The sequence below is a fragment of the Eutrigla gurnardus genome (genome assembly GCF_963514095.1).
Source record: "Eutrigla gurnardus genome assembly, chromosome: 15".
NCBI lineage: Eukaryota > Metazoa > Chordata > Actinopteri > Perciformes > Triglidae > Eutrigla > Eutrigla gurnardus.
Window position 1 is genome coordinate 9,749,725 of NC_139938.1, and position 21,254 is coordinate 9,770,978.

The 21,254-nt window shown below is 39.9% G+C and overlaps 1 protein-coding gene and 1 long non-coding RNA gene across 22 annotated transcripts in view; one reads left to right on the forward strand and one right to left on the reverse strand.

The window, feature by feature from the left end:
* Positions 1-585: 585 nt before the first annotated feature.
* Positions 586-21,254, forward strand: part of dlg2 (discs, large homolog 2) — a 147,549-nt gene continuing 126,880 nt past the window's right edge. For 4 of the 21 annotated variants that reach the window (XM_084029205.1, XM_084029210.1, XM_084029211.1 and 1 more), the window contains exons 1-3: positions 587-1,407; positions 2,400-2,531; positions 18,619-18,761. In XM_084029205.1, the coding sequence (XP_083885331.1) occupies positions 1,389-1,407; positions 2,400-2,531; positions 18,619-18,761 (294 nt within the window). In that variant the 5' untranslated portion in view covers positions 587-1,388. Of the gene's footprint in view, positions 1,408-2,399; positions 2,532-17,008; positions 17,025-18,618; positions 18,762-21,254 lie in introns of those variants that run through there. The other 17 variants (XM_084029229.1, XM_084029213.1, XM_084029230.1 and 14 more) reach the window with 13 other exon arrangements.
* On the reverse strand, positions 11,340-12,374 carry LOC311025983. The gene is made up of 3 exons (XR_014598437.1): positions 12,251-12,374; positions 12,015-12,066; positions 11,340-11,726 (listed from the first exon to the last, which is right to left on the reverse strand). It is a non-coding gene; the product is annotated as an uncharacterized lncRNA (long non-coding RNA).

Sequence of the window (21,254 nt, forward strand, 5' to 3'; positions counted from 1 at the left end):
CAAAATTATTTGATACATAAATATTAAAATACAGACAGCCTTTTCGCTAAAGTTGCTGTTCTCCTATACAAATGTAACAGTCACGAGTGTATTATTGTGAAACCAATAAACGGAAGTGTCGTTTCTTATTGTTGCCAACTTGTTCCTGGTACTTAAAAATGTTGGCGATGCCGTCAGTTCATATGGCTGGCGACACTGTACAGTACCTGGTTAAAGAATAAGGAGATGTGGCAGCTGGAGGACAGGGCTGGTTCCTTTCCAGGTGAAATGCCCGGCGAAGGTCTTCTCACCATTTTACGGAATATGAAAATACATGGAGTCATTTGAGAGCCATGCGTTTTCTCCCACAGTTGGCAGGCAGGTATTTTCCTACAGCCAGGCGTCGCACCGAGGAAGCTTTTCATTTGGCACCGCCACTGGCTGGTGATTTAGCATGAATGCTAGCTAACTAAGGAACAACACGCATGCTTATATTTATCCAAAGAAGCAACGTTTTTTTAATTCCATTTTTTTAAATCTCATGAATTGTCCCTCCATAGTCAGAACCCCCAGTCATGAACTCTGAAGTGACTGTTCCCTGGCATTTCCTAACATTAAACCGTTGAAGAAAACGTGGGGTCATCTCACTGACTTTCTGTTGATATTCACTTGCTTCTTAGAAGTATGTTGGACCCTTCATGCTGCATTTTGTCTTGTAGAAAGGTAAAAGAAACTTCAGGTGTGCACTGTCAGGCAGGATAAATGATGAAGACCAGCTCTTCAGGCAGAATCCAGGACTATGTATTAACCCAGGTCAGAACTGACGGCTCCTCCTCGCCATGGGACATTAAACCAGTTTGTCTACACTGACTAAGGAAGTCTTGGCCCGGTGTCCACCCTCTGTCTCCAGTCGTGTATTGTCACCCGTCTGTCTGTGAGAGGATGTCTGGACCGGCAGCGAATGAATCATGACAAGGCATGTCTGTGGTCTGCCAGCTCTTAAGCCAAAGGATGCTTTTCTGAAGTGGACTGAGACAGAGGAACTACACAACCTCAGGCTCACATGCAGAATGTTCCCAAGCGTTCTCACACTAAGAACCCTTACATTGCTGTACGTCACATACAGTAGATAAAAGTTGATGAGGCGTTGCTACAGCGGATTCCACTTGGTACTATCAATTGAGACACCAGTTTCATTGTGCTAAAATGTAGTTGATGGAATTAATCTTTTCCTCATTGGACACACGGACCCCCCTGGATACCCCCTCAGGGCTCCTCTTGGTGGTCCCTGGACTTCACTTTTATACCCTCTGAGTTTTCTGTCATCCGACCAAGAAAGGACTTTTTGACCATGCATTGAAGACTGAGCTGGAAGCCTTAGCGAAGGTCAAGTTTACACGGAGTCAGCCATGCCAATCAGAAAAAAAGGTGAGTTACTATATGGCCAAACATGTTATGAGAGGTTCTTCTCCACCAGCTTTCATCAGACATTCTAAATGAGAACTATATGGATGTACTCACATCACTAATATTACATGCAGTTTATAGGAACAGTGTACAGAATGTACACATCCTGTTTGAACACAGCAATGACCTCTGCACAAAGCCGGCTCCAAAAAGAAATGTCTTTAGTAGTTTGCTGTGGAATAACTTGACAAGCCTGCAGTCCTGACCTCAATGATTGCACTCCAGCTGTTATCACCCAACATAAGTGTTGGGTGATAACACCTTAATGATGCTCTTGTAGCTGAATGGGATCAAATCTCTGCAGCCAAGCTTAAAGTTCTGGACCTAAAACCTCAAGAGTGCTTATAGAAGAAGGTTCATTGTTTTAGATTGACATGTTCAACTATGACATGAGGCTGGGATACTGGCGTGTACATTTACTTATTTTGGGTGTCCACATAGTTTTGATTGTATGTTGTATGTTTGGATGGTAAACCCACCTAAACCTGGTTTACACATTTCCATATACAGACTCTGGGATGATGTACTCTTTTATGGCCGTAATTAAATTGTACAGTATATCAGAATCAGAAAGGAGTTAATTGCCAAATACGTTTTCACATACAAGGAATTTGTCTTAGTGTTCAGTGCGCACAATAGAAAGAATAAACAATGAAGCAAAGTACTGCAGTCAACAACATCAACAAATACAAAATTACCATTAATGAAAAAATACTATATAGATATGCAGCCATATATACACTGTATTATATAATATGTGTTATTTCAATTAGTGCAAAAATGCAAAACATTTCTTTTGCAGTAATATCATAGACATCATGTTTGTGTGTGGGTGGTGGTGGGGAAAGGGGGTTAGAGTGCATGTCAGTTGGGGTCCCGGGTATCATTTTATATGTATATATATATATATATAAAGATAGATAGAGATTTTTTACATGTATTTTTATTTGCAGACACAACGAGAGCCATGGGGCTTTTGGAGGAGTACTGCACTAAACTGAGGAAGCCAGAGGAGCAGCAGCTCAAAACTGCCATTCTGAGAGTAATGGGGATTTTTAAAAGCAACCTGTTTGAAGCTCTTCTTGGTAAGTCAATGAAGCACAGCCAATTCATCAAACAACTAGTGTTTCCTGTCAAATGATTGTAGTGGTTTAGCAGACAGATGTGTATGATAACAATTAAAACACAGATGCAGATGATCACACCATGACTGCAAAAGCAAACTTGCACATGCCATGTAGGCTTATTTCAAAACAGCTTCAGCAACATACAGAACCCTGCAGGTCAGTACTTGCACCAAAATGGCCTGTGATCTGGGGTACATCCCAAGTCTCTTCAGTATTTCCTTGCTTCTCGACCCTCGCTTGAACTGGAAGTTGTTCTCAACCGCCATCTTGAAGGCTGTCTCAAAGCTCTTATCTCTGCTCTGAGGAGCGAAGGGAGATCTCTGAGGATCCACAAGAGCAGTCTTCATGTTATTACACAACCCCTCATTGGATGTCAATTATTGATTGGACACAGAGGTTAATTGGACTGATCTGATACATCTCATCATCACTGGAGTTTCATACCGAAGTGAAGACTGATAACTGTGTGTGCACCTTTTGTGATTCACCATCTCATTAAATAATTTAATTATTTATTAGAAATAAGTCTCTTCTCATGATCTGTTTTTTCCCATTAACTTTTATTATGGATATAATTTAAGTCAAATAGAGTAGAGTCTGTCTGTCAGCAAGAAACACGTTTTACATCATTTCTATTCAGTTACACAAGGCTGATTATTTCTGAGCATTGTCTTTGATACTAGTTACATCATTTAAATTTTCCCCAAAACATTTATACTAATAAATCCTTTCCCACGTTATTACATATTCAATTCACAATCAGAATATCAATCTGTCACGGTTTGGTGATAGGTTAAAGGGGAAAAAGGGTTGGGCCAAATGCAGGCAAAAAGGGCAACAGGGTAAAGACAGAAATCTTTATTGAACTAACAAAACAAAGTCAAAACTTAGGGAGGCCACGAGTGTAAAAATGCATTAAAAAAGAAACACGATAACTCAAAATCACAAAAGCACACGCGAGGCTGGACACGGGAACATGAGGTAGTGCAGCATGCAGGGAATAAACAGCCATGAACACATACAACAATCAGACAGAGAGACAGGGGAAATACACAGACTATACACACAGGGAGCTGACGAGGGACAGGTGAGACACATTAGGGCATTAGAGGGTGGGGAGTCAAGACAGCAGATACAACAAGGACCAGGAAGTACAAGACAGGAAACCACACTTTCTACTTTATCCACGTTTACGTCTTCCTAAATACATTACATACAAACACATTTGTTTAATCAGTCAGATCTAGCAGTTCCTATATGATGGAGCAGTCATTATACGAGTATTACAAAATTAATGTAGCTCTTTTGCCTGTCTGTCACAGTTTTCTTACCCACTGATTCCAAGTCACTGTCTCTTCTACCTGGGGTATTGCAACTTCCACCTCGTCATAGCAGCACTTTGCACAGACTCGATAGATGCAAGACCTGTTGTCTGGACTGCACACAATTGAGGACAACTGCTGAGATATGCTTGCTGTTTTCAGAAGACCTTTTTGTTGCAGTGTCTTCGTAAAGAGTTTGACATTCTCATGGTCCAAGCATGCAATTCAATTCAATTCAATTTTATTTATAGTAAAGATAGTATGGTAAAGAGACCAGCAAGAGCATGGTTGAGAGGCCTTGCTATGGGTGCAGACGGAGCAGGCAAAGACGTACTCCATGGTGTCGGTAGACATGGAGCCCACCAGAATTGCTGAAGGATTGCCAGGGAACAACAAAAACCTGGGTGGCAGGCAAGCTTGGAGGCCCGTCCCCACTGGAGGACTGGAGATCTGGCAGAGGGAGTTATGGACAGCCAGACACGCTTCAGGAGCTGGGTGGTTGTCTTTGGCCTCCTGGACCACCGTCTCAATGTCCCATCTGGCTGCCCCCTCCACACAGGAAGTTGAAAGGATGGTCTCCTCATCCTCCTCCTCACTTGAGGGAACGAACTGATGTGACAAGGCATCGGGCTCCTGGAGCCAGGGCGGTAGGTCAGGGTAAAGTCAAACCGGCCCAGGAACAGAATGGAAGTAAGATAAAGACCAAACAAAGAGAGTGCAGTTAGCTTAGTTAGTGGTGTGGCAACTTGATTATAGTCTTGAATAAACCTGCCGTAAAAGTTAGCAAACCCTAGGAACCTTTGGAGCTGCTTCCTTGTTGTAGGAGTGGGCCACCATCGACCGCCACCTGCACCTTTGTGGGGCCGGACTTGATTTGCCCATTCTCCACCAAAAAACCCCCCCAAGAAATTGATGAGGACACATGAGAATCACATCTCTCCGCTTTAACATACAACCTGTTCTTGAACATACACCCCGCTGGAACATGCATTGATGCTCAACAATACGATACCAGCCCATGACAGAGTTTACAAAGCTTTGGTTATATCTGGCTCTGCTTTTCCTGGAAGCGTGTAAAACCCAAATTGTACCTATACTTTGGATTTCAAATGTAAGGGTGCAGGTTTTATCTCTGGTGGTGTAGGATTGTCTTGATTTTCCAATCCTGGCGGCTCTCCACAGCGCTCAACGGCCCTTCACTGTTTTCTTCCGGAAACTATGAAGTTATAATGTATGTATATATATATACATTATAACTTCATAGTTTCCCCCTTTTGCTTTTACAAAATGAAAAACAGTAGCTTGCTTATGCAATTGGGTATGCAATAATCAGAGTGACCATACCAATTAAGGTTTACAGAAGTACAAGGTACTCTGCTCTTAATGTACTCTATGTACGCCTGCTTTCAGAGTGCACATGCAGACAGTGGTCATGTACAGCCTCATGATCTCCACACCACTAAAAGGCTGGGGGGAGGTCAGTTCTTCCTCTGTGAGCGTTTGGAATGTTTTTCTGTTTTGTGGCCAAACTCATGTCTCAGTGTGTTGACAAACCATACATTTACTGGCTTCAGATCTTAAAACTGTTAGTTTGGTTGAATCAAGCTGCTCTGAGTTTAAATATTTCTAGTAAACAGTGAAGCTTACATAAATTCCCCTTGTTCCTTGTTTTGTGCCAATTTCAAAATGAGATATCTGGATTTCTTTGGTCTGACATTCTCTGAGCCAGAGTCTCATCTAATCTCGTCCGAAGAAATAAGACTACTTATATGGATGAAGGGGAGGCTGAAGAGAGGACGGACCCGCCGGTCTGTGTGGTTTCATTATAATAATAATAAGTGTAGGACTTCTATGGCACTTTTTGGATACTCAAAGATGCTTCACACAAGATGTAGGATAAATACAATTCGATTTGTGTGTGAAGAAATATCTGTAGATTGTTTGGTCCATTCTGTACTGTTACCACATGACTATAAAAGTAGTCTGATTGCTGTACTGTTCACACTACAACTTACTTTTTGGCACACCTTTTCCACACATCTTTATGGTTTCCCCTATGTCGATCAGTCACTGTTATGTGTTGTATTTTTCATGCAAACAACAACTTTTGTCCATGCTGCAAATGCAAAAACACAGGTAGGCTACAGGACAAACAATTTACCAGCTCTCTCCTCAATCTGTGTCTTGCTCTCTCATTGGCTGTTGCACCCCAATAGACTCCTCGACAGGTCCAGATTAGTGTTGGCGAGCGGAAAATCAGGGCTAATGTCATGTCCTATGAAGTAGACAGAAGGTTTCTACATAACTTTAATTCCATTATCTGTTTTATTTTTAGCATCTGATTTGTGTTTTTTGTTATTTAAATAATCAGATCTTGTTATAATGCCACCTGTCAGTGGGTGGGATATATTAGGTAACACGTGAACATTTCCTCAAATTTGAGTGGAAAAATGGGCAAGCGTAAGGATTTGAGCGACTTTGACAAGGGCCAAATTGTGAGGACTAGACAACTGGGTCAGAGCATCTCCAAAACTGCAGCTCTTGTGGGGTGTTCCTGGTCTGCAGTGGACAGTAGAGTACCTTTCAAAAGTGGTCCAAGGAAGGAAAACTGGTGAACCAGTGACAGGGTCATGGGCGGACAAGGCTCATTGATGCACATGGGGAGCGAAGGCTGGCCTGTGTGGTCCGATCCAACAGATGAGTTCAAATTGCTTAAAAATGAATGCGGGTTCTGATAGAAATGTGTCAGAACGCACAGTGCTTTGCATTTTATTTTGTATGGGACTGCGTAGCCGCAGACCAGTCAGGGTGCCTGTGCTGACCCATGTCCACTGAAAGTGCCAACAATGGGCATGGGAGCATCAGAACTGGACCACGGAGCAATGGAAGAAAGTGGCCTTGTCTGAGGAGTTATGTTTTCTTTTACATCACGTGGATGGCTGAGTGCGTGCATCACTTACCTGGGGAACATGTGGCACCAGGATCCACTATGGGAAGAAGACAAGCCAGCGGAGGCAGTGTGATGCTTTGGGCAATGTTCTGCTGGGAAATCTTGGGTCCTTCCATTAATGTGGATGTTACTGTGACACGTAGCACCTACATAAGCATTGTTGCAGACCATGTACTCCCTTTCATGGAAACTGTATTCCCTGATGGCAGTGGCCTCTATCAGCAGGATAACGTGCCCTGTCACAAAGCTTAAATGGTTCAGGAATGGTTTGAGGAACACGAGTTCAAGGTGTTGACTTGGCCTCCAAATTCCCCAGATCTCAATCCAATCGAGCCTCTGTGGGATATGCTGGACAAAAGTCTGATCCACGGAGACCCCACCTTGCAACTAACGGGACTTAAAGGATCTGCTGCTGGTGCCAGATACCAAAGCAGACCTTCAGAAATCTAGTGAAGTCCATGCCTTGACGGATCAGGGCAGGTGGTCATAATGTTATGGCTGATCGGTGTATATATTTATTTAAAAAAATATATAAAGTATGTATATTTTTTAATACCGGTTTCTGAAAGGAAAATCGAATGACCAAAAGATACATGGACCAACTCCATTAGGACTTGTTTTTCATTTATGTGTGGATTAAATTAGATAATCTTCCCCTACGTCTGAATACTTACATAATATCCCGCAACAGATGGTCTCCAGGAACATGCTCACATCTTTCACTCATAATGTTGTGCATGAAAAATGTTCCAGTTTCCATTGTCCACAAGCTCTCATTGCAAAGTCGTAATGCCTGACCAATACAGAATGAGCTACGTAGTTAAATCATGCCATTTGTTCATCAGAAACCATTAGTTCTCATCAGGTAATATTAATTTGTATTTGTAGAAAGCAGTGACACGTGTTTGCTGATTGTTTAAATTGTCTATTACTGGACAAAACTTCATTTTCATGACTTGTTTTTGTTTTTTCTTGATCATCGGAAGGCTTTGTTGTTGTGCATACAGTTGTTATACACACTCATTACTAGTTGTTCAACAAAGATAGACCCTTGGTGTCTTTTGAATTCCTTTGGCAGTAATGACAGGAACAATATGTCTATACAATGCAATCAAACACAGTTACAATCGTGCTATGGAACAAATGCTTCCTGAAATAGATGTAATCATCTTACAAAGCATTAGGTGCTGTCCAATCTGGCCAGTGGCGTGGATGCCCAAGCTAAACCCTATCACTGCAGAGTGGATTCATGTGTGGATTAACCCATTCATCATCCCCACTACTTCTATCACTCATCTGTGCAGTTGTACTTAGTGATGTGCTTCCAGCTCCAGCTTCATACTTACTTTGATTAACAGTGTTTTGAAAGCTGCCAGTGTTCTTTCTTAATTATCAATCCTAAAATTGAGGATGTTATTGTTTTCTCTTTTCACATAACTTGAATTGCAACTTATGCATCCAGCATTTGAATAGATTTGTATGAAATGCATGTTGGTTCTGAGACATGAATTCACTTGAAATTAGTGTCTCTTTTTCATGTGTCGGTGACGGTGTGTCAATACACTTGTTACATGCTTTTCAAAAATGAACTCCATATATACACTACGCCTGTTGCTCCGCGTGTATTTCAGCGGGTGGGTGCATCAAAAACACCCACTCACACACTAAATGAGCGTCCGTGTCAGACATATCTACCTGGAACATACTCAGCGAGTTTCAATCAAATCAACCACTCGGGGGTGCTACAGGAAATCAGCCATTTTTGTTGTTTTTGCCAATTTCAAAGGTTGGATTTTGACAAACTCCTCCGACACTATTTATCTGATTCATACCAAATTTGGAGATCCTCTTCTAAAGACCTCAGCAATGAAAAGTTATTGTCTTACATAGGTTAAAGAACGGAATGCTATAGGGCTGGGCGATAGGGAAAAAAATCTTCATTGTCGAGATATATATATATATATATATCGTTGTGTATTGTTATGTTGTGTTGTGTGATTCTGTACAAAACACACATTAAATGACTACAACAGCTGACAGATACAGCCCTCTCAGGTCACGCAACACAAAATAAAATAAATTAAAGTAAGAGCTCCACCAAATTAACAACAGAAGTACTGGAAAATAGTTACACATAAAGGGAACATATCAACATATAAACAAATATAGAAAACCTGATTTTGGTGAAATCTAAACTATAATTAAAAACTGGTTACACTTGCGCCTCTTACTATCTCTTAGTGTCCCGAACATGTCAGCATGTGTCATCGGTAGGTTTTAAGGGTTTCATGTGTATTTAATGGATTACAGGATCATGTAGAGTTTTAGATCAGATAGATTATCTGTTGGTGCAGTGGTCAGGGAATATTAAAATAATTCACTCCTGTTTTTATGTTACCTGTTTATGTCAATGGACGCAACAACAACACTTACAGTATGAGAGTATTTGCTTCATTTTAATGTACTATCATTTTTTACACTGTCTGGACTATTGTCTGCAAATATAGCCATATTTTTCACATGGTTCAGTGAGATTTTCATGTAAGTATTTATTCTCTTTGTTTTTCAGTTAATTTATATCTGATTGAAGCAGTAGTTGTTACTGATATTAAGATCATCACAACTCAGTTGATTTAGAGAGGCTGCCATCTTGTGGAGAGATAGAGTTGTAATGAATATGTTATTATGACACAAATCCTGTCCATCAACACTTAACGGTATAATGGCATATGAAACATTTCCTACGTCTTCGTCTTCATGTACGCTGACAGTGGCTGCCATTCTGTATGTGTGCAATTTTTATTAGGCCTGATGTGTATGACATGAATCTGAGAGAAAAAAAAAACAGTGCTCAGGAAAACTGTGATAAAGACTTTGAGTATTGTTTTGATTTGATAGATTGACACTGTCACAGAAATGGACATCTATGTAGCATCAAGCTTTGCACATTTAGAAAACATTTGCTTCTAAATGCGCAATAGATAGTTTCCACACCGACACGTCATCACAATTCTAATACAATTCAAAATCAAATCAAACATTTTGAGCAAACAAACAATGGCATTAGTGATGAAAATGGACGGCAGGAACTTTTTGTCATCTGCAGTCAGATATTTGTTATTTATTTATTCTTTTGAAACCTTGAGCGAAGATTTACTCTCCTAAAAAAGGCAATGGCGTGCCTCAGAATCTCATGAACTAAATTGGACAGAAACGAGATAAAAAGCTCTAGCACATCTTCGATATGTGCTTCAATAACTAAATCACATGTACACAATGTGCTATCAATCAATCCTTATCTTACACTCTTTCATATTGATTACAGCATCATTACTGAGTTTGATATTAAGTTAGATTGAGTAATGATGTGTGGAATATTTAGATGCACAGTATGTATAGGTGAAGATGGCAGTCCAGTAGAGGGAGCCAGATGACTGGGTTTACTGTTGTTTACATCCAGCTTCACTGCTCCACCTCCTGCCTTTTTCAGGCGTTATAAAAAGCTAAAAGTTCTTTGGCGGTCTGAAGCCCAGATCTAAAGTTGTTGTGACTGGTCTACATTAGCTTTCAGTGGTGCAACACTCCATATTGGTGAAACTACAGCAAACTCTGTCGCTGACATGGGGTTCTACTTGCGTAATGTGCATATTCTTAGTTATGTAATGCTATATGTTGTGCATCTGGTGTAATACATGATCATCATAGCAAGAACTGATGCAGATCAAAGTACTTTTACTGAGTTATTCCTCCCACATTTGTGATGTAATGAAGACACCCACTCACTTAGCCGACCCTGCTGAATTGGACTGTGCTTTACCTCAACAAGGCTGACTTCACAGGAAATTGCAGCCCCATGCACACGTATACATTACTGTTTTCAGACTTGCATCAGGCTCTGGCAAGTGAATGGAATTTCATGAAGCCATGAGTTACTGTGTTTTTTCTGATACTGCTGAATCTAATTTAATCCCAATACTGCCATGATGTTCTGGGTTATTTCTCAATCAGGTATATCTATGTAGGTATCTATTACGATTTTAGAACCCAGGATTTTTGCAGTATCGTTAAAATGTGCTGAAATGGTTTTTAAAAAAGTACCGATATACACAGTTACATTATTATTATTATTATTATTATTTTTATTATTGGCAGATAATTGGCAAAGTTTTGAACAGTATTTTTCCCACATTTGTTCCTGTATGTGTTGTGCATGGAAAAGAAAATGATGATACCAGATTTTGAACTGTAAAAATTAATATTTGAACTGAAATATTGATACTGGTATCAGATATCTGCTGAGTTATTGCATTGATTAGTATCAAATTGTATGGCTCAGTAAATGACCACAAATGGAAATGAAACCTTTTAATTGTTTTATTTCAATCTACCTCGCAGCTAGTTCAAACAAAGAAACAAATCTGTAATGTACATGACTTGCTGAGTTACATTTGTGTTATAATTAATACATTTTCAGTGTAAAAAAATGAAAGAGTAACTCCACACTTAAACATTTATTTCAGGCTATGAACTGGCGGGCCACCAGTCTGATAGTTAATGGGAAACACTGCAGAGGGAGAGCAACTTTATTCTCTGCTCCGGTAGAATATTCTATCTTGACAAAGACAAGTTGTTTGATACCACCCATGCTCTGAATATCACACAAAAATATAATTTAAAATAAAATGCATAAAATAGGGCAAATCAAAGCTTAAAGTGTTAACTCCTCACAGTCATTCATTTTAATCCTCCTCTCAATTCCATCAAATTGGTGTTAAACCTAAATGCCGTTGTCCACCCACTATTTATGGACCCTCTGCTAAATTACTCCTTTGCTTTCAACGTTGACATTTTTCTCACATTTTTAGTGGTGATGCTGCAGCTCTGCAAGGGAAGAAAAAAGGATGTGAACTAGACTCAATTGTGTGTGGGAAAATGTACCATTATATAAAGGGCACACAGTTAGTTAGTATTAGTGATAGATGGGACCTTCCATGTCTCTTTTGTCTCAAACCATCCAGCAATAATTTGGGGACAGAAAAGGATAAGTCCGTACCCCTTTCTCAACACTACAGTACAGTGATAATGTTATGTTATATAGTAAAACAGTGGGAAAACCTTCATGTACACAAACGGTCTGAGAGCAGACGAATAATAATGGTCATCACCTACCTCTTTTATGTCCGTCACCATCATCTGCTCACTCTTCCCTGAGCTACAAAAACTGTGAAGACGTAACGTTCATGCCATTGTTAAGACTGAATTGATAATCATGCAAAAAATGATCCCACATTTACAATGATGTGAACCAAGGAAAATCTGCTAATCTGAGAAGCTGTAACAATGATCAAACAATTCATTGATTCATTTCCTGTCTTGAGACAATCCTAGACATTAAAAATACAAACCTGGATCCCTGCAGAAATTCTTGTCATTAAAACAGCACCAATCTGACTGTACAACGTTATTTCCTTGAGGGAAATGAAAGCCAGAGGAGTGAGCAGTTAAGTATTACCAATAATTGGTAGCCTGTATGTGTCGGGGAAAAAGAAGGATTAGCTGGCACCTTAGTGGCTGTGGAGGCGGGCTAGCTTAAGGGGAGGGATGCCGCAGGAATAATCACTATACAGGAGCCAGCCAACTCCACCCACCCCTTTATGCAAGCATGAAGCAAGCGTAACGGCATCGCGGCAGTGTGAATGTGTATTCACTGTAAACATGCTTTGTCTAAGTGTAATTTTGTATTGGTTAAAGTAAGATACCATGAAGTTGCATGAAAGCACTTTGAGAGGATGCAGATCTCAGATCCACTGTAGCGTTGCTTAGGAAACCCAATTTTGGGCAAGAGCAGCGTGCAAGCAGTCTGTATCGAGTACTTGAAATGTAAAGGAAGGGATGTGGCCAGAGAAAGAAAGGTGCCCTCACATGATAATGAGGCTCTTTGTTTAGAATTATTGAATTGTACTATTACAGGTTACAAAAAAACCCTTACCTTTGACACTTTGATCATAGCACTGTTGTTCTTAAGGTATGTTTGCTGAACAGCTTCTACTTTACTCAGACGAGGACCTAACACTTGTTTCTATTTTTTAGCTCTTACCTTATCGGCGATGATATGTTGTGGTTTCTTTGTTTCTTTCTTTTGACAAATGTACTTATTGTAAGTCGCTTTGGACAAAAGCGTCTGCTAAATGACCTAAATGTAAATGTACTATATGAATTTATAAATGAATGACTAGTACTACTAGATTATACTGTATGGAGGTTGATGTTTAAATGAATGACTTATACTTGAAGTTACTGAATGAAGGGCTATGTTTAAAATGAACAAATTGTACTATTACAGGGACAATGTACTGTATGAAGGATGATTTTAGAAATGAATGACTTGTAATAGTACAGGTTAGTGTATGAAGCATGATGATTAAATGAATGACTACTCCTAGTACAGGTTATTGAAACATACCAAGTTCTTGTATGTGTTCCGTGTTTCAGTTGATGTAGCCGGTTTTAATGCTCTTCAATCTTCTTCTTATTCTGAAAGTGTTTTAGATAGGGCTTATTCTAAAAGCTCATGAATATGACTTTTATGAACCCTATGTCAGCCAGATCCTTACCAATAACTGGGAAAATTCTGTGACTGCTGTTTGATGCTTGAACATGTCATAATGGGCAGTATTTGATGTGCGTGCTGAAGAGCAGGATTCATGCTATCACAATACATTTGGCCCAGCTACAAAAATCACCAGATTGGGATTTTGTCATTGTTTTTTCTCATAACATCTGTGGATTAACAGTTAATACCAAGGCTTTAAATACTTCACTGTTAAAGTATAATTACGTGATTACAAATTTTAGCAATAACGTTATCCTCTTATATAACGTTTTTTTTTCTTTTTTGACCCACATTTTACATACTGCATGAAAACTATTATAGTGGACTGTAGCATTAGTGAAGGCCTGATTCATGAACCAACGTTTTGGAGGGACGGTTGACTTCATTTGGTCATCGCTCGGGTCAACAAGGTCCATTTCAGGTGTTGAGGAACCAGGGCAACTTGATGAGAAATGGTCTACTGGAACAAGACATACAGTTCTGTGAAAAAGTATTTGCATTTTGGACCAGTTGAAGACGGTCCAGGGATGACTTGCTGAGACAGATGAAAAGGAAATTGCAGTAGTCAAGCTGGAGTTTAGCAATGATTCTTAATTGAAAGCAACATATATGGGTCAGTGATTTGACATGTTGATCAAAGTGCATATTATGATCAAATATACACAAATCTTTCCAAGTTTATACTGTACAGCTGAAAAAGGGACCTCAGTCTTATCTGCATTAAGCTGTACAAAGTTGTTCAACATCCAGTCCTCAATGTCTGACAGGCACATGTGCAAAACTGTAACTTTATCAGTCTCTTCAGGCTTAAAGGAGACATACAACTGAATATCATCAGCATAAACGTGAAAGGAGATACCTTTAATATAGTTTATTATATTACCTATTGGAAGTACAATGCAATTAAAATAGGACCTAATACAGAGCCCTGATGCACCCCAAAAGAAAGGGCAGCAGTTTCCGATGAATAGGGACCAAGTAACACAGACTTAAAGACAAAACTCCTATTCGAGGGATAGGAGGTGAACCAGTCCAGGGTGCACACAGAGATACCAACCTACTGCCTAAGCCTTTCAATTAGGATGCTGTGATTCACAGTGTCAAAAGCTGTGCTAAGATCCAGCAGCACCAAAACAGAACATTCACCCTCATCAGAAGACATCATTAAATCATTGGACACTAGAAGAGCTGTTTCAGACAGTAACAAGATTGAAATTTGTCTAAACTGTTGTGTGAAGTGAAGACAGCAGTAAGCTTCTTGGCCACAATGTTTTGATGCTTTCTTTGACGATAGAGAGCCAACATGTAACAACAGGCCCCAGGACATTTTTGAATAAGGTATACGTTGGTATAATATCTACAGGGCTCGAGAGAAACGGTTCAAAATTGATGGCTGAGTTGGATGAACAGAATATGGAGTAGCAGAGGGAATGATGCTATCCCTGACATCTCTAATATTATTTATAAATAATGTCACTGCAGTCCTTATTTGAGAACACTGGCACTTCAGGAGGAGTCGGAGTGACAATATTGTTGATGTTGTCAACATGACTTTAGGGTTTCGTTTACTGGAGGAAATAAGATTAGCAAAGTAAGATGCCCTCGTCTACGTCACCATATTGTTTAATTTAGTTCTTTGTGATAGAGCCAGTGAACATGGAGCTTGGTGGATTTCCACTGTCATTCAGCACTCCGACATCTACGCTGGAAACAGAAAATGGAGTCATTTAGCAATGCAATTTCCTTGAAGTGAAAATTAAAATCACCCACCATATCCACTTTGTCCAACCTAATAATAGTGGATAAAAAAAATCACTGAATTCAGGGATAAAAGAACTGTTTGAACCAGAGGGTCGGAAAATAAAATACAATACAACACTATAATAGTGTGAGAGGCAGGCGACAAACTGGCCGGCAGCTTCCCTTGTTATAGGACTGTAGGACTCTGCTGTGGTGGGTCGGTGTGGCTGGCATCTTTCCTCGTTATAGGACTCTCCTGTGGTGGGTCGGTGTGGCCCACAGCTTCCCTTGTTATCTGCGTATTCATGTGCATGTGACTTGGAAATTCGTGGCTCCCCAAAAGCCACTGTGTAATTCGAAACCCTGTCTAGATGCCGATTGTGCATTCAATGTTGGAGCGAGTATGTGTGCACCGCTGGTTAAATGACACCTCCGGGTGAGTCTGACGGTTGGTGAGTGATGTCATCAACCAGGGGTCTGGGCAGATCCTCCATCTCCCAATAAAATAAGTCATGATAGGAATAGAGCCCAGTGTTGCTGGACGTTAAAATGTATTTATGAATGATGAATTTATGAATGGATTTATTAAAGATGCGGATATCAGCCATGCGTCTTCAGCAGCCCCTTGTTCGAGGTGCAAACCAACAGCACTGTTTAGAAATATAGGAATCAATGTGATAGTGTCGTGTTTAGTTTTATTTTATAAGGCCATAATGATTTGTAATATGATGGAAATAATAATTGAACAGATAATAAATTATGAAAGCTATTGTACTTTAAATCATACAGTATTATACAACTGTAGAATAGAAAAAAACAATAACAATTATATGGCACTAACACGTCAGCACTCAAATGCGCGCAAGTATGCTTCTGAGTGTGTGTAGGATTTGTTCTGACCTAAGAAGTGGGGTTTGAGAAAACAAATTGTTTTAACAATGGTTGGTATATGCAGCCCATGAATTGTAGCATGTCAGTTTCCCCAAAAGAGCTGGTTATGTGTCTGTAGCTTTAAATGCCACGCCCCTCTGAGGAACTGGTTGTGGCTCCCCCCGCCCCATGCTCTCTGTTGCATATGTGTTACTATGGTTACGGTAACACTGAACTTGTTGTGCCACGAAAAGAATAGAAAAGTGCTATAGAAATGCAGTTCCATTTCATCATCATAGATATTTTAAATATTGCTTCACATTAGAAAAGCCTCTCACAGTAATACACAATGTAATTCAACACTGATCATTCGAGGCTGGATCCCTACGATGGTAGCTAGCCATATTACCCATGTAACATGCTAACGCTAATTTTATCCAGCACTTTGGTGGGGAAAACTGTGAAACAGCATACAGAGCAACTTGCATACTTTACTTTCTTCGGCATAGTGTTGTTCACTAGTTCGGATAGAAATCACAGCGGCGAACAAAGAGGCAAATAAAGGTATTCTGTGGGCGAGACCTTCTAGCTGTATGGGGGCTCTAGTGAATTTCTTTAAGATGGAGGTAGAGAAAAAGAGAGAGGATGATTTCTTCTGATATTTTGGGGGCCTGTTGACACACCAGGAACTCCATTTTTGCATAATATGTCCCCTTTAAGGAAGAATTTGAAAGGAACGCTGGCTGTGTTAAGCACATTACCCCGAGGAGAGCTGAATTAGAAATCAGCTGTGTGGGGTGTAAGGTCATTGTCTGCATTGTAGGGAACAGGCAGCCTCTATGTCTGAGGATTAGACTCACTGTTTGCTTGCAAACAGGCATCTGGTCCTCTCACAGCACACTGTTTCACAGGATAGGATGCTGCAACATGACCGGAGAGAGAGCTTTTACTGCACTGTAAGTTGCCCCGAAAACTTTCCGTCTCTATATTTCTGAAACTGAAACTGCAGTCACTCATCATCTTCCTTTATTGATGATCACAGTTGATGTATTGCAGTGTAGAGAAGATTGAATTTGAGACCAACTGTCAGTGCTTGTCATATCAACATGGAAATTAGTGCTGCTGATGGATCTCTGATTTTATCTTTTCTTCAGTAAAAAAGTATTTTTTAGTTTAATTCATGATAATGACGCAATAGTCAGAATCTATGTTTTTATCAAGACAAGCTAAATTAGATTTCATGTGCTAAATTGCAATGTTTAAGTATAATAGTTCTGCATAACATTATGCTGTCATAGTAGAGTCAATAGCTTTTGGGGATTTGCATTAATTTTGCAGTAATTATTTGCATCCAGTTTAGCCTGTTTTCATTTGAATTACAAAAAGTGTTACCGCTTTTTTTTGTTTTTTTTTACAAAAACGTATTTTTGATGTAGTTAAATTTATTTCCTGTTCATGAAAACACAATAAATATTTTCATGTTCAGTAAAATTGGGACAGAAACATGACCCTGTATTTGGTGGGTTTTATTTACATCTATTCAAAACAACAGATAGCTTGTTATGGGTCTGGTTCCTTTTTGTCCTTTGCCTATCACATCCCTGATTGATGCAGACATTTGAAGACCTTTAATCATTCAGTTATTAACATTACTGGTTAGCATTTTAGAATCTATAAAACTGGAGCCAATCCCAGCTGACTATGGGCTTTGGGTGAAGGCAGGGTACACCCTGGGCAGGTAACCAGTCTATCACAGGGCTGTTATGTAGAGACAGACAGGTAACCAGTCTATCACAGGGCTGACATGTAGAGACAGACAGGTAACCAGTCTATCACAGGGCTGACATGTAGAGACAGACAGGTAACCAGTCTATCACAGGGCTGACATGTAGAGACAGACAGGTAACCAGTCTATCACAGGGCTGACATGTAGAGACAGAAAACCATTCACACTCACATTCACACCTACGGGACATTTAGCGTCATCAATGAACCTATCCCCATCCTGCATGTCTTTGGACTGTGGGAGGAAGCCGGAGAACCCGGAGAGAACCTCCACACAGAAGGAACCCGAACCAGAAATTGGACTCTGGAACTTCTCGCTGTGAGGCGACATTGCTACCAACTACACCACGTAAAAAAAATCAGATCAAAATTGGTTTGCACATAGGAACTAGTGAAACATTTGAGATTTTAGAGGTTTCGTAAATGGGTACAAAAACGCCATTTAGGACACACCCCAAACACAAAATTATGAAGAGCTCTTACGTACGTCAAAAGGCATGGCCAGGCCAGTGCCTTGAATTTTGCTCTTTCGCCCAAATTGGAAGCTGTTATAACTTCTGTGTACATTGCCTGATCTGCTCCAAACTTCACATGTTTGATAAGAGTCCCACTCTGAATACATCTGCAATGCAATATTGACTCACGGTCAGAGCGCCACCTACTGGTAACAGGAAATGTCATGTTTTTACACTTTTATGCACTCCTCCTCATGTGTTGGGCTGATCCACCTCAAATTAATATCATATAATATCTTTATTTCCACAGATATTCAGGAGTTCTATGAAGTGACGCTGCTGAACACACAGAAGAGCTGTGAGCAAAAGCTGGAGGAGGTGAACCACATGGTGGACTTATGGGAGAAGAGTGTTTCTCTACAGAACTCCGACCGTGCCAGTCCAGTGGAGGAGGTGAGTCCCTCCCTGCCCAGCGAAACCATAAACATATCTGGACTGGAGAATACTCTGTATGACTAGGTTTTCTGCTGAAGCGATTCAAAAAGAAGTGAGCAGGTGGGGACTGAGGCGGAGCAATTATTTGCAGAGATCAGCAGTAACAGCAGCAAAGCATGAATCAGCAGACATGCTGAATATGAGTTAGAAAGTCTTCAAATTGCCAAGTCACTGTAGGGAAATGTACTGTTGTGGTAGCATAAGAAGCATAATGTGATGCCTGGCGTTCAGGGTCCTTTCAGAAGTTTCTTGAATCGAGCATTTGAAATCGCAGGCTAATCATTCATGAAGCTATATAAGAAGATGCCAGTTTGCATATTAATGAGTGATTATTGTGAAACTACTGTAGCTCCTCATCATTGATTTGTATCATTCCTATTGTAAAATTGTCCCATGTCCAACTGCTGGAATTCTAATTGGTCTTGAATAGGCTTAATTTTGATGTTGTTTGTTGATACATTATCAATGTATTTGTGCTTCAGCCATTACTACAATGACTTTACAGATTCATTAGGAAAACTTAAAGAACTCAGAACTTACCACATTTAAAACACTAATGCTCATAATGTTAGCTTGGGTGCTATAAGTGCTATACCAGCTCGGACCAACAAAGTCTGCTTATTGTGCTTGAAAGCATTCACCATTGTCAGCATCAGCAGGTTGAAGCATCTAAACATTGTAAACGAACCAGTCTCACCTTTTTGGTTGTTGAGAAACCTACGTAGTTTGTTGAAGAGAGTTCTAAGTAAGCTACACTAGAATCATGAGCAAGGTTGAATTAAAAAGGATGTCTTTGAAAAAAGTGTTTCATCTTCCCATATTGTGTACATCTTGCTATCTTTCTAATAGGAGAAAACTGTATTCACTGCACTGGATTATGTCAGTTTGGCTCTGATGTGGCTGGAGAGTTTGGACAGGAATAGGATTAAGTCAGCCTGTCTCTCAGCTTGCAATCAAGAGTCATAGTTTAGAGTTGAGGTATACCTGCAAGTTATCTCTACAATATAAGTAAATTATGTTATATATAGCGAGTATTATCAATATGTTTATAATACCAATAACAATGTGAAAACACTGACAATGTGAAAGGTATCTCTGGAAGCGTTGTTTAGATGTCCAGCTAGAACTTGAATGTTTTGGTTCACTTTCAACACTCTCATAATGTTGTTTTCTGCTGTAGCAGGCAGCTGTTTTCAGAGAAAATATGTAAAAAGCAACAATTCACTACCTGCTCAGCAGATAGACACAGAGACTATGTTAATGTGTAGGAAAATGAAGCATTGGACAGCTAGAGACAGATATTTCCCTCAGGAGTTGGCAGAGACCAAAAAACAAAGCTAAATTAGACTTTTATTTACCAGGTGGCTGGAAACAAAACTCTTAATGAATGATAATGTTCCACCATTACTGTTGGATGTCTAAGTATCTTTAACGCAGTGTAATGGTGCATGTTTGAGACCTGCCGTTGATCGAGAACAGTGGTTTGATTGAAGCAAAGGACTGGAAGTGTATCTGGTTTGGGAATACAGTATATTGCAGAGAAGATTGTTTTTTGTTTTTTTTAACCTGTCCCGTCCAATAAGGCAAATAGTATGAAAACACTACATGCACTGTTGTGTCGCATGGATTTGCAAGGGAGGAGTCTAAAATACACCTTTTAATTTATTTTTGTACACCAAGGAAAACATTGAACCAACAACTACAGTAGCATTATTGTATTTTAAATGTACTTTTCTGTTTATCATGATGGCAAGACTCTCTGTTTAGAGTTATAATTGGCTTGATATGTGTGTGGAAATCAGCTTTCAAAACACATCTGAACTTAAATGAAGTTTGATCAGCATTGAACTTTAAGGGACTCCAATGAACAGCTTAGTGGTACTTGAACACCTGACTGACCTGAGAGACTACTCTTGAAAGCTACTTCCAAGCATTTAACAGTGTCTAGGACAGCTGTACATTGCATCATTGCAAAGTACAAGGAGACACATTCTGTGAGAAACAAACTTGGCCGTGGTCGAAATTGCTAGATTTAAAAAACTTTAGAGAGGAAAAAAGTCAGAGATGTCAACAACAATCCCCTGACAAGAAGATTATTGCTGAACTGGCCTTCGGGACTTGATGTTTCAAGGAAGACTGTTGTGAGGGCTCTTGATTGTGGTGGGCTTCGAGGTCATTGAAAAACTCCATTGCTCACACAGTGGCATGTCAAAGCCAGACTGAAGTTTGCCATTTGAAACATTTAAACTACATTTAAACCACATGACACCACGAATGCACATGGCCTTGAGTTTATTTGCAGGTGTAATATTTGCTCAGAGCATATATTACATGCCATATCCAAGCGACAACCTCAGGTTCTGAAGAGTGAAGCCAATGCTGAACTGCCTTTCTTTCTAATGGCCATCTGGAGGCGACTCCTCTGGTTGCAAGAAGAAGTCTGATTGTTTG